The 25,878-nt window shown below is 39.1% G+C and overlaps 3 protein-coding genes across 6 annotated transcripts in view; 1 reads left to right on the forward strand and 2 right to left on the reverse strand.

Annotated features, from left to right (window-relative positions):
- LOC122646871 overlaps positions 1-16,272 on the reverse strand; it is a 29,583-nt gene extending 13,311 nt beyond the window's left edge. Inside the window, exons 1-2 of the mRNA XM_043840498.1 lie at positions 16,265-16,272; positions 3,762-3,766 (exon numbers count right to left, since the gene is read on the reverse strand). Coding sequence (XP_043696433.1) covers positions 3,762-3,764 — 3 coding nt within the window. The 5' untranslated portion in view covers positions 3,765-3,766; positions 16,265-16,272. The remainder of the gene's footprint in view (positions 1-3,761; positions 3,767-16,264) is intronic.
- On the reverse strand, positions 693-24,671 carry LOC122646870 (probable disease resistance RPP8-like protein 4). Of its 4 annotated transcripts, none has more exons than XM_043840495.1 (3): positions 24,455-24,671; positions 13,469-13,759; positions 693-1,908 (listed from the first exon to the last, which is right to left on the reverse strand). In XM_043840495.1, the coding sequence occupies exons 1-3, from the start codon at positions 24,597-24,599 to the stop codon at positions 914-916; spliced, it is 1,431 nt and encodes a 476-aa protein (XP_043696430.1). In that variant the 5' UTR covers positions 24,600-24,671; the 3' UTR covers positions 693-913. The 4 variants fall into 4 exon arrangements, with proteins under 4 accessions (XP_043696430.1, XP_043696428.1, XP_043696431.1 ...); XM_043840496.1 differs by lacking the exons at positions 693-1,908; positions 13,469-13,759; positions 24,455-24,671 and adding exons at positions 11,913-13,162; positions 23,869-24,071; positions 24,164-24,290; XM_043840493.1 differs by lacking the exon at positions 13,469-13,759 and having other exon boundaries at positions 24,164-24,671.
- Positions 12,675-25,878, forward strand: part of LOC122646872 (tobamovirus multiplication protein 3-like) — a 33,796-nt gene continuing 20,592 nt past the window's right edge. Inside the window, exon 1 of the mRNA XM_043840502.1 lies at positions 12,675-12,690. The gene's annotated coding sequence lies outside the window, so the exon portion shown is untranslated. The remainder of the gene's footprint in view (positions 12,691-25,878) is intronic.

Genomic DNA, 25,878 nt, shown 5'->3' on the forward strand with positions numbered 1-25,878 from the left:
TGATTACTTTTCAGAAGAAAAAAAAAAAATGCCTAGCAGTACTAGAATCCATACTAAATTATATCTCATGGTAAGCTTAGTATGGCAAACTTAGTTATCTTAAACCAAAAAAAAAAAATGAAAAAACTCTGTTTACATTCTGAAGAAAATTATACCTATTGGATGTGTTCGACCTCTAAATCCTCTTCTCCTTCAATTTTTGAAGGTTGGGAACAGAAAAGTATGCAAAACCCATTGCAAATCATTTCCAAAGAGCCTTTCAAAATAGTACTTTTTGTAATTTGACTCTTTTTCTTCTTCAATAAACCGTCAAGTTTTGAATGACTTTCAAATCAGAGCGTACAACATTCCAGAACAGAGTTATCAATCTCTTATATCTGAAAAGGCTGGAAAAAAACTTACTAGTGGGATGTGTTTGATCTTGTAATTTTCTTTGCCTCCATCATGTTTCAACCTCCGTTCAAGATCTGGGTGCAAGGGAAACATCTGCAGTACTTTTAGGGTGGTGACATATTGCAGTCCTTTTGGAAGATTCATCAACCGTAGGCAATTGTTGAAGCTGAGGAGTGCTAAGCATGGTAATCCCCCTTCTTCAATCTCAGTCAATTGCAGTAGAGTCCAAGAAGCAATAATAAGTACCTCTAGCTTATGAAACCCACCCACCTGGCAAAATTCTTTGGTTATTACTTTGACCTCGCAAGCTCTCCACAGAGTTAGATGTTTCAAGTTGGGAAGATCTTGAAGTACAGAAATTGCTTCCTCAGGTAGAAAGGAAAAACCTAATCTTAGCTTAGTGAGGTTCTCCATTGAGCAGACCCAGTTTGATAGATCCATTAGATGCCCGTCTAGGCAAAGTTTTCTGATAAATGGTGGTGGTGAAAATGGCTCCAATGTGGGCAGCGGTTCATCCTTATCACAGAACTCTTGTATCTAGAGATAAAGAGAGAAGTCCTCTCATCTTCATAATAGAAGCAGAGAGCTCACTGCCATGTTCTTCGGATACATCATTCAGTTCTAGTTTCCTGAGTTTAGTCAAACTTCTTAATTCTTCGATGATGCCAGGTCTTAAGAATAAACCAGTTAAACTCTGGAGGTTTGTTAATATGCCTATACCTGAGGGGACTTTTATTTCATTCATTGGCAACATAAGGTGCCTCAACTGTAGAAGTTTCAGAACTCCACTTGGCAATACCCTCGGCAATCTATGCCCTCTAATGTCCAAAGTTTGTAGATTTTGAAGATTGCCTATGCTCTCTGGAATCTCATCCAGTACTGAATGTTTTAAGCCCAGATACCTCAAGTGTATCAGATCTCCTATTTCTTCTGGTAAGCTCTTAATACAAAGATTCTCTAAGTCCAGAACTTGCAAAAAAGTTAAGGTATACAAGGCACTTCTTATGCAGGCCCAGTGGTTGTCAGGAATGCCTTCATACCAATACTCATGGGGAATTAATCTTTGTGAATATTCTGGAATGACAAATAATGATCCAATCGGCTGATCATTCAAGCTTGTAGTGATAGTATCGCCATGGTATTGGATGAAAATAAGATGGGAACTCTGAGGAAAATTATTAGAATCAGAAACCAGAAACCTAGTGATACCTTCTCCTTGCTGCGGCTTAAGTAGACAGATTTGATGAAAAGGGTCAACAACTTTGAGTTTATTTTTTAAGCCAATTTCAACTCGAAGCATTCCTTGGCCAACCAATTCGTTGATATTTTCTTCAGCAATATCCTCCATGACTTCCCCTGCAGGTCTTTCTTGTAAAATACCTCCAGCCACCAATAGCCGAACCAATCTTCCTCTACTTATTTTCTCAGGGAAGAGAGAACAGTAGAGTAAGCAGGATCTAAGGTAAGAAGGTAAGTTTCTATAATTCAATTCAAAGGGGGCAAGAGATTCCTCACCTCCTCCATCAATACCATCAGTAGTAGTAGAAGAACTTGTTAGGGTTTAGGGTTTAAGCACAAGGTTGCTTAAAGCATTACACCCTGAGTATCGAGTTTGGAATACCCAGACTGTTGCCTCCAGCTAGTATTTATAGGAGAACTAGGGTTTAGATCAGATTGGCTAATTACTAGATTGCCCCTCACAGCCTGAGTATTAATACAAGTAGGATTATATTAGAAAATATGAAGGGATATTATACAAATACCCTTACAATCTCCTCCTATGTTCTACATATATCCACCACACATGTATAGAAACCATTGTTCAATCAGTAATTGAATCAATATAAATTGAATAAATTGAGTATCAATAATCCAATAAATCAAATAAGTGAACTTCAAGAAATAAAACTAGGATTTTAGATCAAAACTAAACCTAACAATAAATCTGAAGTTCCACATGCAGGTGACTAAAATAAAGAAAAGTCCATGCAATCCATGTGATTTTACTCATTAAGTAAGTCATCTTCATCGAGATTCAGATTCAACCGTTCTCCTCCATCTTCGTCATTCTTTGTAATTTATCAATTATGAATTTCATAAGATAATATGAATTCAATCATTTGCACAATAGTATCTAGTTCAACAATAAGAACTTAGTACGTTCCATTTATGACAGAAGGTAGATAAAAAATAATAAGCATCATCATCAAGTTTCTTTAAAAGAACTCGATCCTATATAGTCTCTATCACAAGGACCATACCATGTTTCCTTTTGGAATACTATGTTCGTCATATCAATCATAGATTTGTATTGTGTCATCAAATTTGGAATGATACACCATACTATGAAAGACATGTCATCAAATTTGGAATGACATAAAGACTAGCACAATATCATTGAAACATATCAGACATTTTTCATGTTCCTTTGTGGAATAACAAAGTAAGAAAACTTCACATGAAAATTTATTACACCATCAAGTTTGGAATGGTTTCACAAACCCCCATACTTAGTAACCTAACTAAATTATCTGAAACATGTAAACTGTCCTGAATGCTTACCAAGGCTAGATGAGATTCGAATAATTCAAAATAATACTGGGTGAGGTTAAGACCTGACTAAATGGTCTTTATGTCACGCCCCCATCCCAACAAAGAATAAAATACAATACAAGGGGTGACTAGGACGACGCGTGTCATCCAACTAATCTGTCAGGATCACTGACACAGTGTCCCAACGCACAGTCATAACCAATATTAAAACAATATAATATCAGAGTGCGGAAAGGGGAATATTACATTCCAAAAGATCAATAGTTTTGCGGAAGCGTATAAAATCAAATAGTTATAAGATGATCAAAGTCTAGATGATAAATACTGTAATTAATCCATTTTCCATTACCATCTAATAACTATCAACAAGGGTATAACAATAAATGTTTATACATGGGCCTACGCCCTAAAATAAACAAAAGGGGAACAAGTCCCTAGAATTCTCACGGCCCGTAGGCACAATCATCACAAGGACACCCGTTGTCATGTTCCTCTAACACAGCTTCATTCTCCTCCGTACCTGCATCATAATCTAAAAAAATGTGTACACGAGGGGGTTAGCTCCACTGAGCCAGTGAGGGGATGGAGATGCACAAACACACAATTCACATAGTCCAATGATGCATGCATATGTTAAATAAATTTTTCACCTAACATCACAACTAAGTCAGAGGTATATGCTACTGTGACAACTCGAGAGACACTGTGGGTCACTTAACTTATCGCCACAATAAAACCTCAATTGTCACCTGTGACCTACACTGATCGAAGCCTCCAAGACCACTCAGTGGCAGACCCCTGATAACCAATACTACCATGACTGGCCTCTCCCACCTCCACAGAATCCGGTGCACTGATTACCCAACACCTAAACCCCTGTTGGTAAGGGTTGTAGCATAAGGGTGTAAAATTCTAACCGCAGATATACTACATGCAAGTCCTATCGTCCCGAGAGGTAATCCGGGCGCATCAATTTTTCATCTAATTTAGTGTCCGGTTACCAGCACGGCACGACGCATACAGTTCAACATGACATTCAACATAATTACTTCATGAATGTATATAGTATCCAGGGTTCCGGCACCGGCACCCACCGGCACCGAGACCCATCAAAGTAAAGCATCTCCAATCAACATCATAACAATCATATATAAAAGTATGCAATATGCGCAAGCATGCTTAATAATTTATAATGATGACATAATATACAATACAATAATAATATCAAGCCCAAACAACCAAACCCAATCACTTTATGTGTTATGTCCCGTAGTTATGAGTTGCCGCCGCGGTTAAGTAGCACGTTGCAAGAATGGAAGATTATACCTAGTGAAAGAGTGAGAATAGGGTTAATTATGTCAAAGGGGAGGGTTCCCAAAAAGGTCCCCCCACAAATTACCTAAGGTGTAGATTTTAAAGGTAGGGTGATTTTATGGGTGATTTCATGCCCAAACCTAAAACCACATGTAAAACCAACCTTAACAGAGGCTTAGGAAAGGTTCTGTTGGGTGCGATTTTACGTGCGGTTTTACCTCAGATATGAAACCGCAGGTAAAATCGACTTCAACAGAGAGCTTCTTAAGAGGATGGTCTCAGGGTAGTTGCAAGGGCGATTTCTCGTAGGTCTTGAAATCGCAGGTAAAACCGCGTGTCTTCAAACCCCAAAATCAAAGCATTCTTCACCAAAGCTTCCATTTCCAAGTAGATTGGAGGAAAGGAATCACCTAGAGGGCTTTCTCCTTGGCACATTAGGGTCCTAAGACCCCATTAGGCCTATACAACCCATGGATTCAATAAAGGAAAGCAAGGAGAACTTCATTTAGGGCATAATAGGGTAGAAACCCTATGTCTATCGATTGGGTAGTGATTGAGAGCTTTGGGGTTAGCCAATGGAGTCAAATAGCTCCACAAAATCAAGACCATGAGTTTTCATCGATTTTTAGGTTCCAAAGTAAACCCTAGATCAATTCTCCACCATCTCCCAACCCCAAAAAACCAAATAAAGAAGGAAGGGAGGGCCTTAAAGGCTTACCTACTTCAAGGAAGTAGCACCCACGTTGAGGCTCCAAGAAGCAAGATCCTCAAGCCTCCCCTTTCAAGCTCCTCCACACCTCTTCTCCTTTCTATCCTTCCTCTTTCCTTTTTTCTTCTTTCTTCTTTCTCCTTTCTCTCCTCTTTCTCTCCTCCACGATTTAGGTTAGATGGGAGAAGTAAAGAGAAAGAATGCTTCTCCCCCCCTTTTGTCTTATTTATAGAAAGTGACTTGGGTCCCTTAAGTCAAATGGGTCAAGAGCTAAATGGGTCGATCCAAGACAAATGGGTCATTAAGTCAAATGGGTACTTTAAGTTAAATGGGTCAAGAGGGCTTAATGGGTTGACCCATTAGTTCTATTTGGGTAAGAAAAAGGAATACCCAACCTTGGGTCAAATAGAGTTAGATGGACCCTTAGGTTAAATTGCCACTTAAGCCCAATGGGCCTCTTAAGCTAATGGGCATGCCCACTAGTTATAATTAGGAAAGAACCTAATTAAAAGATGAGCTCACATGATATGGGTATAATTACTCTTCATATGTTTCCCCAAGGCAAGTGGAGCCCATAAGTGAATTATTCCCAACTCAACTAAAATAGCTCGGGCGGTCCAAACCTTGACCCGTACTTCGAGGGCATCGAGAAAAAGGATAAATAAATAAAATTAAGGGCTAGCACTTACTATTTTCTTGTCATGGTTTGTCCCCCATGACCCCGAATAGTTTCCTCCACAGGCAAACTCGTACTGTGGTCAATAATTTTGTAGCTGAGTTTGACCACCAGTGAGAACAGCTCACCAGCATATGTGGCAGTGATACCTACACGTCACGGAAAAGAAAAATAATTAATTATGATCCGGGATGCGGATATAACACTTTAACCCCATCTCCCCCGTAGTTTTGAATGTTCGATCTTTGTTCAATCCTTTTGTAAGGGCATCTGCCGTATTATTCTTCGATCTCACATCAATCAAAGTGATAATCCCTTGTTTTGTTCGATCATTCAGCATTACCTGTTTCAGCCTGATGTGTCTCCTCTTACCATTAAAGAGTGAGTTATTCACTATCGTCTTTGTTGCTTGGTTATCATAGAATATAGATATAAAGTTTAACTTAAAACTCCTCAATGGAATATTCATGATCAGATCCTTTATCCACTCTGCTTCATCTCCTGCAGAAGCTAAAGCAAAAAATTTTGATTCCATAGATGACAGAGCAATACTAGTCAGTCTCTTTGATTTTCATGCTACAACTGCTCCTCCTAGTGTAAATACATAACTACTGGTGGATCTGTTGTCTCCCAAATCTGAGCACCAAGATGCATCAGCCTTCCAAAGTTGGAGGATGTCCAGTATAACATAGAGCAAAACCTAGAGTACCCTTAAGGTATCTCATCAGCCTCGTCAGGGCATCCCAATGCTCTGTTCCAGGATTACTAGTGAAACGACTTAGCATGGCTACCATAAAGGCTATGTCTGGCCTAGTACAACATATTGCATACATGAGACTACCAATCAGTTTAGAATATTCTAACTGAGTCACGGTGTTGCCTGTGTTAGGTTTCAACCGTTTGTTATAGTCATAGGGTGTTTCAATCGATTTACAATCACTGTATTCCTAACTAGAAAGTAGCCTCTCAATATAATGAGACTGACTAAGGGTGATCCCTTGCTCATCGAAGCTTACTCTCATTCCAAGAATGGTGTCCACCATACCAAGATCTTTCATGTCGAATTCTTTGGACAAGGTTTCTTTAATGTCACTCACTACAGAGAGATCAAAACTTGGAATCAACATGTCGTCTACATACAAGCAAATAATCGCGACCTTGTTTGACTCAGACAAAAAATAAAGACACTTATTCGAGTTGCTGGTCCGAAAACCAAGGCTTTTTACTGTCTTGTCAAACTTCTCATGCCACAATTTAGGTGCTTGATTAAGACCATAGAGAGATTTGTTTAATTTACAAACTCTTTTTTCAGAATCTTCCATGACAAACCTTCAGGTTGGTTCATGTAGATTTCTTCTGTTAGGTTTTTATTTAGGAAAGTAGTTTTTACATCCATTTGATGCACAATATAGTGCTCAATAGATGCTATGGCAAGAAGAATCCTTATCGTTGCCAAATGGCAGACCGGGGAGTAGATGTCAAAATAATCTATCCCTCTCACCTGGGTATAGCCCTTAGCTACTAATCGTGCTTTATACCTGGCTATAGACCCATCCGGATTAAGTTTCTTCTTCAGTACCCACTTACACCCTATTGTCTTGACCCCTCTAGGCAGATCAACAAGGTGACAGGTCTCATTTTGCATTAAAGAGCTCATTTTCTCATTAATGGCTTCTTTCCATAGCAGTGAGTCCCTAGATCTCATTACTTCCTTATAGGTGGATGGATCAGCCTCTAAATGGTAGGTCACAAAATCCTCACCAAAAACTTTGGGTACTCTATCTCTAGGAGATATTCTTCTAGGTTCTGATTCAGGGAACATTGTGGAAGAAGTGTCAGAAACAATTGGTTCAGATTTCAAAGGTGATTCTGTAACCATTTCAGTCAGACTAGGCAGGGTCAAGCCTTTATCTCTGAGGAATTTATCTTTAAAGAATATAGCATCCCTAGATTCTATCACCACATTGGTTGATAGATCCAAAAACCGGTCTGCAGCGCTATCTTCTGCACAACCTAGATACACACAAGTGTTTGTTCTAGTTCCCACCTTAGGTCTCCTAAGGTCTTGTATCCTAACATAAGCTATACAGCCCCAAACCTTAAGAGTGTCATATCTACAGGGATGGTTATGCCATAGTTCATAAGGTGTAGAAGTCAGTATTGAATGTGGTAGTCAATTTAGAATGTGATTTGCAGTCAACACTACTTCTCCCCAATGGCAAGAGGGCATGCCAGCTGTCATTAACATGGAGTTTAACATTTCTGTTAACGTCTTGTTCTTTCTTTCAGCTATGCCATTTGATTGAGGTGAGTAAGGAGTACTAGTTTCAAGGATTATGCCTGCAGAGGTACATAATTCCTTGAACTCTGGCAATTTGTATTCTCCTCTCCTATCACTTCTAAAACTTTTAATTTTTAAGTTCAACTAATTTCTACCCTATTCTTGAAAAATTTTAAAATGCTTTATCTTTAGATTTTAACAGGTATAAATGACAATATCTAGAAAAATCGTCTATAAATGTTATCAAATACTTCCGACCTCCTCTAATTATGTAGCTTTCAAAGTCACAAATGTCAGAATGTATAAGTTCAAGAAGTTGAGTGCTCCTAGAAACCGATCTAAAAGGTTTTCTAGTTCTTTTGGTTTGAGCACACACTTCACATTTGTTAAATCTGATTGAAGTGTCTAATGGTAAATTATGAGTTTTTGTCAATTTGAGCATTTTCCTATAGTTCACATGTCCTAACCTACAGTGTAGTATTTTGGGATCAAGTAAAATATGGTTAACCTAATTTATTGTATTATTAGCTAAACTCAACCTAAACATACCATTCAGATTATAAGCACATCCAAAATAAAAAGAGTTAACAGACAGTGTTACTCTACCATTACTAAAAGTAATAGATATACCAGCATGAAGCAAAATTCCAATTGAAATTATATTCTTTTCAAAATCAGAAAAAATTTTAACATTTTTCAAAGTTAGTATTTTACCTGATGATAGGACCAAGTTCGCTGTCCCTTGTTGAATCACATCCACGACGTCTCCATTTGCAACAGTGACAGTCTCTGCTACTTGAACAACATCAGTGAGCAGGTTCTTGCTATTGTAAACATGACAAGTCGTTCCAGAATCTAACCACCAATCTGAAGATGTACTGACCAACCCTTTACCCTTGCCAACCATGACAACAAAATTAGTAGGCTCAGTCTTGTCCACCAACATGTGAACTTTCTTTTGTGGTGTGTCAGTGTTCCCTTTCTTAGGACCCTTACACTTAGATGCATAGTGACCCCACTTTTCACAGTTGTGGCACTTGCCCTTCCTTTTAAAGTTGGTCTTTTTGGGTTTCAACTGTTGGGGTTCTTTCTTAGGTGGCTTAGACTGCCTAGGATTTTTCTTGGATTGTGAAACTAAATTGGCAGATGCCTGTTGTTGTTTCACCATCTTCAAGTTGTTCCTGGCTCTGTTCTCATCTTCGATTCTAATGAACCGTTTGAGATCATTCAGCCCCACTTGTGTTTTCTTCCTATGCATCTCAGTTTTAAAGGCATGCCAGGTAGAGGGTAACTTAAAAATAATTGCACCCACTAAGAATGGATCAACAACAGAGATATTTTCTTGGTTCAGTTTTGTTCTCAAGTTCTCAAAGTCTGTTACTTGAGGAAGTATTTCCTTGTCTTTTTGAAACTTGAAATCCATAAACTTGTCAACCAAATGAGTCTTTGATAGGTCTTCCTCCTTTTTGAATTGGGCTTCTAGGTTTTCCCAAATATCTTTTGCAGTCTCATATTTACTATATGTCTCTGTCAGCCTATCTGACAGGCAGTTCAATAGGTAGTCTTTGCAAAAGTCTTCATCACTTATCCATTAGGCTTCAGTTAGGTCCGTGCGATCAAAAAATTTATTTACTACAGTGTCAAAAATATCGAGGTACTGTAGTCCAAACTGAGTCCTCTTTTTCTAAGAACTGAACTCAGAGCCACTAAAGCTTTCCAATTTGATCATCTCAATTGGAACAGCATGTTTGGCCATTGTTAAGTGATTTGTTTATATGCCCAAGAAAAAAAAAATTTTAAATAAAAAATAAATGCTCAAGGAATAGTCACACCTGAGATGGAGAACCCTGGATTTAGACAGCGGAGGAAAGAATCGCAAAGTTGCAGTGGTGTCGGCGCTGATGCGGGTGTTGGTTGCACGCAGGTAATGGCCGAACCCAAGAGAAAAAATTTCTGCCAATGTACTCTGTGAAATCCGTATTCTGTTCAATGTACTCTACTACTACTTTGAAAAAGACATGTTTACCCTCCTGTGTCCAGCCATGTGATTGGTGTATGCTGCTAGCTTACCGAAAGCTGGTGGTATACTCTCTCCCTTAATATAATATTTTACAAACACTTTACAAAACAATTATCGGTTCCAGATTTTGATCAGTCACAGTTTGACAACTATATATCTCACTTGAATGTTCTTTCTAAAAGGGAAGTGGAAACCTTATTGTGTGTCACATTTATATCAAATTCGTCGAGTGATCGATGTGTAGTCAATCTTACCAATAGACATCAACCATTAACATTCCATAGACACACAAAACGGGAATGCAACATTAATAAGTGCTTCTCAAGTACATGAAAAAGAAACTATCAAAAATTCATGTTTTCAACAACAACTGGCAGTGAACCATTCAAGAATTTCTATGGAACAATAATGTGTCCCTATTTATATTTTCACATCAAGCCGCATTGGGAAAAATATATAATATGATAACCCTAGAACAGAGTGTTCATGTCTATCTATAGTTGAGAACAAAAATATAATTCTGATATTAGTTGATTTCACATAAAAAAAAACAGAAGGTAAATTACATGTCACCCCTTGATTTTCAAACAAAACTTAGATCACCCCTTGGTTTTAAAAAAAACTCAAATCACCCCCTGATTTAGACCCCAATATGAAAATTAGTTTCTACCGTTAGTTTTATGCTGTTAAGTGATGATGTCAGTCAGTTAAATAAATTTAAATTCCTAAACTACCTTTGACCAATGTTGAAGATGAAGGAAGGGTAGTATTGTAAATTTAATTCTAATGCTTGAGTATATGGGTAAAATAGTCCTTTCACACCAATAAATAACTAACAAAAGAGTAACACCGTTATTGTAGAGGGGGTGATTTGAGTTTTTTCAAAAACAAAGGGGTGATCTGAGTTTCGTTTGAAAATCAGGAGATGAAGTGTAATTTATCCAAAAAAAAAATTATAATAAGTACATAATAATAAAAAAATTTCATTAAATTGCATTTAATGATTAATACAGATTAAATGTTAAAAATTAAAATTTCACTAGACCCATGATAAGATTCTTGTAAGGAATGAAAGAAGCATGCAAAAATGGAACAATAACATTGATAAATGACTTGAGATATGGATAAGTGAAGATGGTGCCTCCGATGAGGCAGATATAAACTACCAAATACATATTTTCTATAGATATCACCACGTATAAACCCCAAATAAAGGTAAGAATGGCTCCGATGACTGCTCCGCCAAGTAAATATGTGCCTCGACTTAACCTATATTTGTAACTGCGCAGCAACGTCTTCGCATCATTGGTATTATTATTAGCATCATAGAGGGAGAGGATAAGTACCATCTTCATGGAGCAAAAGAAGGAAACTGCATCTGAGTAAAAAAAGTAGTATAGTGCGGGCTTGTTAATGAGTCTTGGAGAACCCACATTGGGACCATGTATTAAAATCCTCTGCAGTATTGGGTGGACGACAGTGCACATCCAACGGCACAGCAGAGGCCAGATCCTTGCAACCATCGGTCTGGGTACCGCCTGGTATTGTAAAAGCTGCCGTAAATGTTATTGCAGCAATGAGCATTCCCACCACGCTCATCATGGTCATTTGTTGAGTCAGATTATTGATTTCTGCTTGAATATTGCTATTATTATTATTATTGTCCACGTCTGTGGCCTGCGAATTTTGGCTCAGGTCAGATTCGGCCCAGCCCAGCCCAGCCTGGCCATAACCTGGTGCAAGCCCCAACCATTAATTATGAGTTCTAGATACATACATCATATATGAGGTTTATTTATTCATTGGGAACTTTCTAAATGGCATCGCTATAAAATAACTCATATCATTACATGAAAAGCATGAAAAAAAAAAAAAAAAAAAAAAAATTTACCTTCTAAAGAAAATTTGTACCCCTAGGGATGTGCTTGACCTTGTAATTTTCTTTTCCTTCAGTTGATAGAATATGGCATCATATTTCAATCCACTTGCGTAGAGATGAAGAGAAAAACTGTTTTTTTGGGATGTGTTTGATCTTGTAATTCTCTTTGCCTCCATCATGTTTCAACCTCCGTTCAAGATCTGGGTGCAAGGGAATCATCTCTAGTACCTTTAGGGTGGTGACATATTGCAGTCCTTCTGGAAGATTCATCAACCGTAGGCAATTGTGGAAGCGGAGGAGTGCTAAGCATGGTAATGCCCCTTCTTCAATCTCAGTCCATTCCAGTAGAGTCCGAGAAGCAATAATAAGTACCTCTAGCTTAGGAAACCCACCCACCCGGCAAAATTCTTTGGTTATTACTTTGACCTCGCAAGCTCTCGACAGAATTAGATGTTTCAAGTTGGGAAGATCTTGAAGTACAGAAACTGCTTCCTCAGGTAGAAAGGAAAAACCTAATGATAATTTCGTGAGGCTCTCCATGGAACAGACCCAATCAGGAAGATCAACTAGACGCCCGCTTAAGCAGAGTTTTCTAATAAAGGGAGGTGGCGAAAATGGCTCCAATGTGGGCAACAGTTCATCCTTATCAAGAAATGTTGCACGTAGAGATAAAGAGAGAAGTCCTCTCATCTTCATAATAGAAGCAGAGAGCTCACTGCCATGTTCTTCGGATACATCCTTCAGTTCTAGTTTCCTGAGTTTAGTCAAACTTCTTAATTCTTCGATGATGCCAGGTCTTAAGAATAAACCAGTTAAACTCTGGAGGTTTGTTAATATGCCTATACCTGAGGGGACTTTTATTTTATTCATTGGCAACATAAGGTGCCTCAACTGTAGAAGATTCAGAACTCCACTTGGCAATCCCCTCGGCAATCTATGCCCTCTAATGTCTAAAGTTTGTAGATTTTGAAGATTGCCTATGCTCTCTGAAATCTCATCCAGTACTGAATGTTTTAAGCCCAGATACCTCAAGTGTATCAGATCTCCTATTTCTTCTGGTAAGCTCTTAATACAAAGATTCTCTAAGTCCAAAACTTGCAAAAAAGTTAAGGTATACAGGGCACTTCTTACACAGGCCCAGTGGTCATCAGGAATGCCTTCATACCAATACTCACTGGGAATTAATCCTTGTGAATAGTCTGGAATGACATGTAATGATCCAATCGGGTGATCATTGAAGCTTGTAGTAGTGATAGTATCACCATGGTATTGGATGAAAATAAGGTGGGAACTCTCAGGAAAATTAGTAGAATCAGAAACCAGATACCTAGTGATACCTTCTCCTTGCTGCCGCTTAAGTATACAGATTCTATGATATGGGTCAACAACTTCGAGTTCATCTTCGAAGCCAATTACAATTCGAAGAATTCCTTGGCCAACCAATTCGTTGATATTTTCTTCAGCAATATCCTCCATGACTTCCCCTGCAGGTCTTTCTTGTAAAATACCTTCAGCCACCAATAGCCGAACCAATCTTCCTCTACTTATTTTCTCAGGGAAGAGAGAACAGTAGAGTAAGCAGGATCTAAGGTAAGAAGGTAAGTTTCTATATTTCAATTCAAAGGGGGCAAGAGATTCCTCACCTTCTACATCAACATCATCAGTAGTAGTAGAAGAACTTTCCCCAATTTCCTCTTTTGCTTCCGATGTCGGCGTCATTTTGAGTTGAGACCTTCGGCATGAACTCTCGGCAAGGCGTGCATCGATCTTCTCTAATTCATTACAAATCTGCACAATTGTCTGTGCTTGATCAGACCCATCTCGATTCCGAGTCTTAGTGACATACTGATTGATACAATTGTCTGCGTCATGTAATGTTTCTACAAAATCGCTCGTCCAACCGCAAAACAATCTATCCTCGTGTTTCCTCCTACCTGCTTCTCCAGAAAAGCTACCAATCTCCTCGAGTCTGTTCTTGAGCCTTTGGAATTGATCTTGCAGACCTGTAGAAGTTTCACTCTCTTGCAGTATCAGAGAACTCAATCTTTGAAGAAAGGATTTCACTAAGGCTTCTGCCATCTCCTATCGATGTGAATTAGGATGACAAACAAGAAAAAGCTTTCTTTGGTCGATATGAAGAGACGAAGATTTTTGGGGACAAATATTCATCACTCACAAAGTCAAGCTCACGGCCCACCATGGAAAATTGAAAAGAAAATCTCTTTCAGTCCTTCCCCAATTAAAGTGGTATGGAAAATTTAGGTGTTATAGAAGATATTTAGTCTTCAAGGCAAGGTGGTTGGTTATTTTTTCTGCGAAATTGGACCAGTGCCTGAAGCCGTCAATTGGAAGGTCTGGTGGTCCAACCATCTAGTTCCATCAAACCGCCCATCCATGAAATGGTTAGAGATAGCAAATAAAACAGAATTGGAAGGTTAAAAGACTAATGTCTCCTTCATTGCCTGTTAAAAGAGACATCAAACATATGTTGGACTTTGGCAGTGCTTACTGCTTAGTGTGTTCGAGATGTATATGTTGTCATTGTTGGCAACAATGTATTGGGTTGTGTTTGAGGTATTTTGGACAATGTTTTGTGTGTTCCGGATGCTTTTGGAATGATTCGATATGTATTCGGTGAGTTTTATGGCCTAGGAGCGTTTTTCGTAATTTTTCCATGGCTTTGTTATGGTTGGTGGCATATTTGGAAAGCCCAAGGATGTTCCGGTAATTTTGCATAGGTCGAATTGATGATGGTATGGATAGTAGCATAGTTCAGCATGGGGTTTACTTGAAATCATGCAAAATGGCATGATTGTTATTTCTTGGTGTTTATGAGGTTTGAGGACGAGCAGTTGTAACCCTATTTTCCATTGATCGTGAAGCAGATCTCATCTCACCGTGGATGTAGGCAATCTTGCCAAACAATGTAAATCCTGTGCATTGTGAGATTTTTTGTTTCCAATTCCTTTTCGATTTTCTACATTGTTTTAGGGTTCTCGTTTTTCTACACATACATGATTAGAGTGTGAACCTAGAGCAAATGCTGCTACTAGTGCATCTGCAGATATTCCCTGCCTCAATAATAAGGATTAGGAGTTAGGACTTCACCCTTACGACCTAGATGTAGTATACTTATGTATAACATTTTTAAAGTTCTTTTAGTAAATAGGTACAATCACTTTTATAAGTGGTCTTACCTGCCAAGGAGAAATGATAAGATCAGGGCTGAAGTTCCTTTTTTCACAGATACACACACAGACGGAGACAGAGAGAGAGAGTCTTTATCACCTATTGTTGGTGAGACCTTTGGAGGGCCATTTCGGCCTCGAAACAACCGCGGAATACCATTTTAATATAACATCTTTATCACCTGTTGTTGGTGAAGCCTAATTTGGTCCAGAAAATGTGGTTGAGACCTTTGGAGTGCCATTTCGACCTCAAAACGATCTCGGAATGCCGAAAAATGACAAGGCACCAATTGTGTTGGGCTCGTCGAGAACTTCGAAAATGAGTACTTTTGAACCATGTGTTATATCTTGGTCTGGCTTAGGTTTTTTGGCAATTTTTAGGCTAGGGGCATTTGTGTACTTTCTGGGGTTAGGGTTTTCTTAAATATTGTTCTTATCTCTTTGAGATAGGGTTATGAGGGTTTGTAACATTTTCAGAGAAAATAGTAAAATCTGTTCTACTGTTCGACCGTGGACGTAGCTTCCATCTTGGAGGTGAACCACGTAAATCTCTATGTTGTGCGTTGTGTGTGCTCTCTCTATTTTCATTTCTCTTCTGCAAATCGCCATTCTGGACGTTGTTTTCTTAACATCACCCCCTCCAAAGCAGTTGGACCAGGATTTCCAGCCAAGGCATTCAGTTTAATGTAATCTGCCAGTGAAAAGTTCTACTGCACCCAGATTTGGTTATATTGATTGTAAAGAGTAATAATTACAGCCTAATCTCTGAGTTTAATAGCAGGGAGTTACCACAAAAATTGCTTTATTTTTTTCAGGACACCCAATTCTCCACATTTTCTGCCATGATAAAGTCATAACAAATTATTATTTAATTTCAACATCAAATATGCCAATTTAATAGAGAACTTAACATTTAAATTTTTGTCCCAAAAATTCTGATTAGGTTGCAAAATGTTTTGAAACAGGGTAGAATCAGAAAGCAAAAGCATAAAATATAGAAAACATGTAAAAGAAACCAGGACTCAAGAAACAACAATAACTCTTTTTCTTCTGTTAGGGATTTTTCTCAAATTTTCAGTGTGAATTTTGAGGTGGTTCTTAAGAAAAAAGACGCTGGTGGGAAGACCATATATTGGATGTTAAATCCTAGCCTGACATGAAGAATTCATTGCTGCCTAACTAAAATGGAGAGGATAAGGGTAATGGATCCCAAGTGAATCAGCAAAAATCTCCTCTGTATTTACTCCAAACCAGTAGAAGAAATCTTCTGAAATGCAATCATCCATTAGTTGGCTGTGCCATTTGAGATATAATCATATGAAGAAATAAAAATGTGAGATGTGGTTGGTCTATTAATCTCTTTGCTTCAATCAAATTAAACGTCCTTTCACGTTGAAGGTCCAGAGAGTAAGAATTCGTTGCGGTCACGTCAAAAAAATATGGGTCAATGTTCTTTGTGCAGAAAGCAGGCTGCGCCCAAATACATGGGACAGCATTTCCACCATTTAGGGGGACAGGATGATCATTTTGCCCACTCCTCATGTGTCTGGGCGAAGGCTGCATCCCGACACAGAACATTTTCCCAAAAAATAATTAGACTAACAAGCTTCTTCAAGCTTGGAAAACAATAAATACTTTGCACGAAAGTCAAAAAGCTTCAATTTTGTTAAAAAACAAGACTATGAAAATAAAGATGTTGGTCTTTCATGCTGGTGGCACATTCATACAAAGAATCTTAGGCATTGGATGTGGACCTTTATCGCCCCTAGTACTACTGGGGTGCTGTGTGCGCATGTGCGGCGCAGCACCGCCCATGTGTGCATGGTGGGGCCCTTGTGCACACATGGGCAGTCTTGCGCTGCACGATGGGCACAACACCCCCATAGTCTTGGGGCAATAATTTCCATGGGATGTGGGAGTACGTAGGAGGAAGGGTAGGTGTTGGGGTACAAGGTTTTAGATTTCGTTGAATGCATAATTGGGCTGATTCCGAGGGCCGTTTAGTCGAAGGCCTCGAGGCCCAGAGAAATTGGTTCACCTTGTGCATTAATCTTAATTTGTTTTTGGAATCTTGGCAAGCTAATGGATTGATGGCTGGTATTCAAGGGCAATAACCACCGAGAAAATTATTTTTAAGGCTATACGAGTATTTTGATAAATTTTCTGTATAGAGTTTTGCTAGCAATTTGTAGCAAGAGTGTTCTTTATTTGTAAGCAATTTGAGAGATGTGTGAGGACAAGTGGTTGTAACCCCATTTTCTATTGGCAGAGAAGCAGATCTCATCTTACCATGGACGTAGGCAATCTTGACAAACCATATAAATCCTTACGTGCATTGTGTGATTGTTTGTTTACTATTTCCATTTTTTTCTACATTGTTTTATATTCTCATCACCTACAATAGAGACTCTTTTGGATATCTGCTTTGACCGCTTTGATCACAAGGTGATGAATGGATAACTTGAGGGCAAGAGATCTCTATCCAGCTGTATAGTGCATGCACCAGCGTGGGGGGCCAATAAGAGCATGTGCAAGAGCATTTGATTGAATGAGATTTTATAATTCACAAGGGGCTGAACAGTAATTTTGCACAGTCTTGTGTCTAGGCGTAGGAACCACACGACTAGCTAGCTATCTGCTAAAGCTCCACCGGTTAATTGTGTTATTTGCTAAAGCTCCACCGATTAATTGTGCGTGGATCGCCTCCTACCAGGTACAGCCTGATCAAATAGCAGAGGGGGCTGGGGAGAGCCCCACCAAGATCGTGAGATTCCCAATTAACCGCAAAGTTCCATTTGCAAGCAAATGAGCTTCTCCATTAATGGAGTGAGGAGTGTGTGAAAACACAATAGAGTCAAAACTAGAAACTAACAAAACAATCCTAGAAGCCCAATCTAAAGAAGAAGCTAGGCTTGCCCACAAGGGCATTTACAAAAACAAGACAATCAGAAAATTGAAACAGAAAGGGAATTGAAGCCCAAGAACTGAGTCAATTGCAGACTATCACGAATAGCATCAGCTTCCGCAGCAAATGCCGAGAAAGATAGACCAACTTTGCACTGGGCAGCAATAAGCCCATGTCTAGGATCCTTGATCACCAAACCCCTGCCACCTTGGTAATTTTGACCACGTACCCCAATTAAGCACCATCAGTGTGGACTAAGAAGAAGAAGAAGTTGATGATGATTAGGATGGGTAGAACTGAACTTGGCGTGGCTGAGGTGGAGGATACTTTATTTCTACAACCAGTTGATGTAGAGGAGAATTTCATAAAGATTCGCATGGTTTAAGTTAAGATGAAGAAGAGGAAGAAGATGACCATTATATGCTACAAATGTGGAAGTTGTAAGTGTAGACATTTCATTTTGTTGTCCTAATTAAAATTGTACACGATGCCTCAGAAAGCCAATTTTAACACTCAAATGTCTTGTCCAATCCCCAATTAATTAGTGTTTTGAATCGTCAATATATAGAGTTCCTTCTACCATGTGTGCACGTAACAAATACAAATAAAAATTATACCAAAGAGAGCCTTAATGAATTCGGCGGGCGGACTCCTCCGGACTCGAGATCATCACCTGGCCGTCCTATTTTGTCTTGAAGTAACAAACTTTCTTTAATGAGGTCTGTCCTTCGTTTAAAGAGGTCCCTCATTTTCATACGAGCTTCTGCACAATTCCACCAACTGATGGAGCATACAATGGTGGAGCCAATGACGCAGACAAGAATTGCCATCCACACTCCATTGATATCACCGCATATACACCAGAAAAAAAGGCAATTATAGTTGCGTTGAGTGCATAGTCAACCAAGATTACAACACGATAAAACATAGAAAAGTCTGTATTTCTCCTTTTCGTCTTGGCATAATATGAGACTGAAACCACGGCAATTGTATCTGAAAACAAGAAGACTTTTAAAGCTGGTTTGTGTATGAGTAATGGAGAACCCACATTAGGGCCATCAGACTTGTACCCGCCCGGTATTGTGAAAGCTGCTGCAAATGTTATTGTAGCAAGGAGTCCTGCTACCACTGACAACCCGTTCATGTGTTCATTTACAACCTTGTCTTTTTCAATTCTGGATTCCAAAGTTTGTGTTTCGGAGGCCTCTTTTCTGTGACCACCAAACCCAAAAATTATCTCAATTGATTTCCACGTTGCCTGTTTTAACACATTACAGATCGGCACAACTAAGTCATAGGTTAGATTCTAAGGCAGTCTTACTTCACATGTCATATAATGTTTTACAGTGTTCTATCAAAAAATAATAATATGGGATGTAGTTCTTTGTTCGGGCTGGCAGGGCCAAAAGATTTTATAGTATAACTTAAAACAGGGTCAGGTTGGGCTTGGCCAGGCTCAGCCCGAGGCCTCAACCCTGGCCCAACCTGACCCTAACTCAAGGCATAAAATTTCTAGTCCTGACCCACCCTCAGGGCCAGGTATCTCAACCCAAGCTTTGTTCAGACTCAAGGCGGGTTCGGGCTGACAGGGCCAAACTTTCACCCCTAACCACCACCAACAAGATGGATCTTTATCCTCTCAAGTGAGGGGAATTGGACCAAGTGCGATGCACTATCTAGTGCACCCCATTTGTGCATCTGACGGTGCACCGGGCAATGCATTTTTAAAGTTCATCCTCTCACTCTCATGGCCACCGTCAGATGCAAAAGTGAGGTGCACTTGCAACGCGCATGAGAGGATAAAAATTCCAACAAGACAAGACCCATTTAAATTTGGATCTTTATCGTCTCCATTTATCTGTCCCTCCATTTATCGGTATTGGTCATGACCAATCCTAAATCCGATACCTGGATTTTGATCCTTGGAACTCACATCTGTCTTTCAGATGATCTGGATTTTTAAACTTAAGGTTCATACATACCTGGGCTTCCAGCCAAAACTGCGGCATGTAAGGGATTCTGACCCATTGGGCCAACAGTGTTTTTCCCTCCCCCAGCAAAAAGGATTTTAATCAAAACATGAACAAACCCTGCTTGAGCAGCTAGGTACAAGGGACTCTCATCTTTGGCATTCACAACAAGAACGACCAGTTCACTTTCCAGATCCAGTAGTTGCAAAGCCACATCCTCGTGTTTGCTCCGTAACGCTTCATGAAGAGCTGTGTTTGCCATCATGGTTTCGAGTTCTCCAAATTGACAATGAAGGCAGCCGCCATTCTGATGTTATCATATTTACTTCCTCAGCTTGATCGGCAGAACTCTGATGAGGAAGCAGTTGGAGACGCTTATAGGAATCAGTAAGGAGTTGGACGATTCGAAGGTGACCAGCCCTTGCAGCGACATGAAGTGGGTTGTCTCTTTTCTTGTTTTGATGACGTAATAATAATAATAGAAGGGAAGGGCAATCCCAAAGATTATTAACAACTCTCTCCACGAACTCTTCATATCCAAACCTCGCTGCTATGTGTAGCCGATTGTTTCCCTCCTGTGTCTGATAAAGTAGATCATCGTTTCTCTTCTCCTCAGATCCTGTATCTGAAGGTAGACAACCGACGACGACACCTGCTTTTGATGCATCCATATCGGACCGGCCGATTCCTTACTCCACAGCGCTCACACCACTCTCTATCTTTACTAAGGCCAAATTGAAAATCACGTACTCTTCATCATATTTTATCTTTTTCCCCTTTTATAACCCCAAGGTAGACAACATTACAAATATCATTTCAAGATTTTAATGAGTGAAGAAGTTATGGGACAAAGAATAAAGGGGGAAGAAGGCTTGCTTACCGAACCATTCTCAAGTATCTAATGATTTGCTTGTGACTAAGGCCAAATTGAAAATTACATACTCTTCATCATATCTTATCTTTTCCCTTTTTATAACCCCAAGGTAGACAACATTACAAATAACGTTTCAAGATTCTAATGAGTGAAGAAGTTATGAGGCAAAGAATAAAGGGGGGAAAGAAGGCTTGCATACCGAACCATTCTCAAGTATCTAATGACTTGCTTGTGACTAAGGCCAAATTGAAAATTACGTACTCTTCATCATATCTTATCTTTTCCCCCTTTTATAACCCCAAGGTAGACAACATTACAAATAACGTTTCAAGATTCTAATGAGTGAAGAAGTTATGAGGCAAAGAATAAAGGGGGGAAAGAAGGCTTGCTTACCGAACCATTCTCAAGTATCTAATGACTTGCTTGTGACTAAGGCCAAATTGAAAATTACGTACTCTTCATCATATCTTATCTTTTCCCCTTTTATAACCCCAAGGTAGACAATATTACAAATAACGTTTCAAGATTCTAATGAGTGAAAAGTTATTGGGGCAAAGAATAATGGGGGAAAGAATGCTTGGTTACCGATCTACAAGATCTCCTGCAGAGATCCTGAGTGTCTCTAGCTTTGAAAATCCACCCACCCGACAAAACTCCTTGTTTATTTGTTTGGTGTTGCAGGCTCCACCCAAAATTAGATGCTTCAAGTTAGGAAGAAACTGAAGTACAGAAATTGCTTCCTCAGGTAGAAAGGAATAGCCTAAGCTTAACTTGGTAAGGCTCTCTCCATTGAACAGACCCAATCAGGAAGATCAGCGAGACGACCAGATAAGCGGAGTTCTCCAAACATAGGCGTCTGTTCCTATCTTGTCAATTCTCCAAACATATTTGTGCTGCTCGAATATTAGGGCTCTGCGCAAAAAATACCATAAAAAAAATTCTCTTTTCCACTTGGTGACTTTTCTTCCTTTTTATTTCTTACACATACTAGGAATTAATTCATTTTCCAACAGAAACCACTTAACTCATCTACTTTCATTAACTTTATCTTAAATTAAGAACGGGGTCTTTGTATATTGCCTCATGTTCAGGTTTCACAACCGAGTAATGCTTTTCCTAGATGTAAAATCTTCTAGCTAATCATCTCTGCAATGTACCAGTGATTATCTACTTATTATCACTTATATAAGTATTGATTCTCAAACAAAGGAGGTGGGTTAAGCGGTTGTTATTTTTCTTAAGGTCATTACTGGATTGTTGATATGCAGGAAGCCGACAAGAGGCAGAGATCTGGGAACTACAAGAAGGAAGTGATGGAGTAATGCAGGTAGGAAGCAAGCACTAAGAGCACTTAGAGATTTGAACAGATTCTCAAGAGATGGTGTGATGGTTGACAAAGCAAGATGATTGTTGGTGGCCTTGAAGATTTTCTCCAACTTATTTGATACATTTCATTTGCTTAAACATTTTGCATCTATAACATTATAAAACAGGATAGATATCTCATTGCTGTACATGATAGATATGTTAGCTATAACAACTAGGATCACAAAGCAACAAGGTCTTTGAGAAGTCTTATCAACCATGAACAATGGAAATGAAGGAATTATAAGCACGGGAGCCACCATTTTAGATATGAATCCATTTGCAGAGGTCAAAAGTAGATCATATCACAACAATCAGTACACAACATACATAGCATATTAAGTTTGGCCTAATCCAATAAGCCTTTTGTTTAATCATCTTAAAAAGAAAAAAATGCATGACAAGGAAAAGCAATTTACATTCTAAAGAAAATTTGTACCTCAGGGGATGTGCTTGACCTTTTAATTTTCTTTTCATCCAGTTGATAGAATATGGCATCATATTGCAATCCACTTGCGTAGAAATGAAGAGAAAAAATGTTTTCGTGGAATGTGTTTGATCTTGTAATTCTCTTTGCCTCCATCATGTTTCAACCTCCGTCCAAGGTCTGGGTGCAATGGAAAAATCTCCAGTACTTTTAGCGTGCTTAAATATTGCAGTCCTTCTGGAAGATTCATCAACTGTGGACAACTGTGGAAGCAGAGGAATGCTAAGCTTGGCAATGCCCCCTTTTCGATCTCAGTCCATTCTACTAGATGTTTTGAACAGATTCTGAGTATCTCTAGCTTTGGAAATCCACCCACCCGACAAAACTCCTTGTTTATTTGTTTGGTGTTGCATGCTCCACCCAAATTTAGACGCTTCAAGTTAGGAAGAAACTGAAGTACAGAAATTGCTTCCTCAGGGAGAAAGGAATAGGTTAAGCTTAACTTTGTGAGGCTCTCCATGGAACAGACCCAATCAGGAAGATCAACTAGATGCCCGCTTAAGCAGAGTTTTCTAATAAACGGAGGTGGCGAAAACGAGTCCAATGTGGGCAACAGTTCATCCTTATCACGAACTCTTGTATCGAGAGATAAACACAGAAGTCCTCTCATCTTCATAATACAAGTAGAGAGCTCACTGGCATGTTCTTCGGATACATCCATCAATTCCAGTTTCCTGAGTTTAGTCAAACTTCGTAATTCTTCGATGATGCCAGGTCTTAGGAATAAACCAGTTAAACTCTGGAGGTTTGTTAATATGCCTATATCTGAGGGGATTTTTATCTCATTCTTAGGCAACATAAGGTGCCTCAACTGGAGAAGATTCAGAACTCCACTTGGCAATACCCTCAGCCTTCTAGGCCATCTAATATCCAAAGTTTGTAGATTTTGAAGATTGCCTATGCTCTCTGGAATCCCATCCAGTGCTGAATGTTTTAAGCCTAGATACCTCAAATGTATCAGATCTCCTATTTCTTCTGGTAAGCTCTTAATTTTAAGATTCTCTAACTCTAAAACCCTCAGAAAATTTAAGGTATACAAGGCATTTCTTAAGCAGGCCCAGTGATCGTCAGGAATGCCTTCAAACCAATACTCATGGGGAATTAATCCTTGTGAATAGTCCGAAAAGACATATAATGATCCAATCGGCTGATCATTCAAGCTTGTAGTGATAGTCTCACCATGGTAGTTGATGAAAATAAGGTGGGAACTATGAGGAAAATTATTAGAATCAGAAATCAGAAACCTAGTGATACCTTCTCCTTGCTGCCGCTTAAGTAGACAGATTTGATGAAAAGGTTCAACAACTTCGAGTTCATTTTTTAAGCCAATTTCAACTCGAAGCATTCCTTGGCCAACCAATTCGTTGATATTTTCTTCAGCAATATCCTCCATGACTTCCCCTGCAGGTCTTTCTTGTAAAATACCTTCAGCCACTAAATGCCGAACCAATCTTCCTCTACTTATTTTCTCAGGGAAGGAGTAAGCAAGATCTAAGGTAAGAAGGTAAGTTTCTATATTCCAATGCAAAGGGGGCAAGAGATTCCTCACCTTCTACATCAACACCATCAGTCATAGTAGAAGAACTTTCCCCAATTTCCTCTTTTGCTTCCGATGTCGGCGGCATTTTGAGTTGAGACCTTCGACGTGAACTCTCGGCAAGGCGTGCATCGATCTTCTCTAATTCATTACAAAACTGCACAATTGTCAGTGCCTGATCAGACCCATCTCGATTCCGAGTCTTAGTGACATACTCATTGATACAATTGCCCGCGTCATGTAATGCTTCTACAAAATCGCTCTCCCAATAGCAAACCAATTTATCCTCGTGTTTCTTCCTACCTGATTCTCCAGGAAAGCTTCCAATCTCCTCGAGTCTGTTCTTGAGCCTTTGGAATTGATCTTGCAGATCTGTAGAAGCTTCACTCTCTTCCAATATCAGAGAACTCAATCTTTGCAGAAAGGATTTCACTAGGGCTTCTGCCATCTCCTATCGATGTGAATTAGGATGACAAACAAGAAAAGCTTTCTTTGGTCGATGTGAAGAGACGGAGATTTTTGGGGACAAATATTCATTGGGTTTATTTTCAGTTCCTTTCACACTCACAAAGTCAAGCCCACCATGGAAATTTAAGAAGGAAATCTCCTTCAGTCCTTCCCCAATTAAAGTGGTATGGAAAATTTAGCTGTTATAGAAGATAAAGTCTTCAAGCCAAGGTTGTTATTTTTTCTGCGAAAAGGACCGGTGCTTGAAGACTTATAGAAGACAAAAATCTTCAATTCAAATTGAATTGTTACCTAAGAAAGAGTGTGACACTACTCCTTGTTTGTGACTGCAATGACGATATGACTGATGATGATGAGGCACTTGAGCTCCTTAGTACACTCCTCTTGACATAATAGGTTGGAGAGAACGGAGATTTGAATGCTTGAGTTCTTTGTTGAGGGAGATGATAGAAAATGTTCAACAGATAGAACTTTTCCCGACCGGACTCGTCGGATCTTTCTATTGATCGTTGAGACCTAGTTGTTAGAGAAATCTAAGGACATTTGGACTCACCGGATATTAACCGGACAGCGCCGGTTACTCTTAGTAAGCAATTCGGACACGCCAGATGATGACAACAGACTACGCCGGTTGCTGTCAGACAAAAATCCGGACTTTCCGAATTTGGCAAAATCGGATCCGGTTGTGCAGTTTTGGCCTTTTTTCACGCTAATGACTTCCTACACTATTTGGTAATTTTTGGAATATTTTAGGCATCACCTAGGGTCTATCTAGGTCATGAGCATGTGTGTAATAATATAATGTAACAGGCAGTAGTGTAAGATTCATCAGTTTATATGGTAGTTTATACGTCTCCGAAATATTTTTGTAGAAGTTGAAATAGGGATTGTCAGCATTAAAATATGTCCTCTTGTAACACCAAAATAAAACTATAGAATTGAGTCGTATAGGATACTTTCCTTAAGGTTTTTAAACGTCCAAATTGTGCAATTTGAGTTGACTATGCATTTATACCTCGAAGACAAAACAACTCTCTAATCCCATACGGTGCACCCCGAAATGTGATTACATAGGGAAATCCAAACACTATACTCACTAACTCATTGACACTAACACACTATGATAGAGCAGAAAATAGATTTAAGATTTCTTCAAACAGTGTTAGATCAAATGAGCGAGACCTCTTCTTTATATATTAAAGAGAAAGAGACACTACGAAGGGATGTCTCCAAAAGATATGCCCCAAATCATGCTTTTT

The sequence above is a fragment of the Telopea speciosissima genome, chromosome 11 (assembly GCF_018873765.1).
Source record: "Telopea speciosissima isolate NSW1024214 ecotype Mountain lineage chromosome 11, Tspe_v1, whole genome shotgun sequence".
Lineage (NCBI taxonomy): Eukaryota > Viridiplantae > Streptophyta > Magnoliopsida > Proteales > Proteaceae > Telopea > Telopea speciosissima.

What these genes read in the sequence shown, in the direction of transcription:
- LOC122646870 (XM_043840492.1), bottom strand. Translation starts at nt 24,599, where the DNA reads ATGGCAGAAGCCCTAGTGAAATCCTTTCTGCAAAGATTGAGTTCTCTG. An exon ending in AAGCTTTCCTGGAGAATCAG is followed by an intron (nt 13,760 to 24,454) that starts GTAGGAAGAAAC and finishes CTGGAGAAGCAG; the next exon opens with GTAGGAGGAAACACGAGGAT.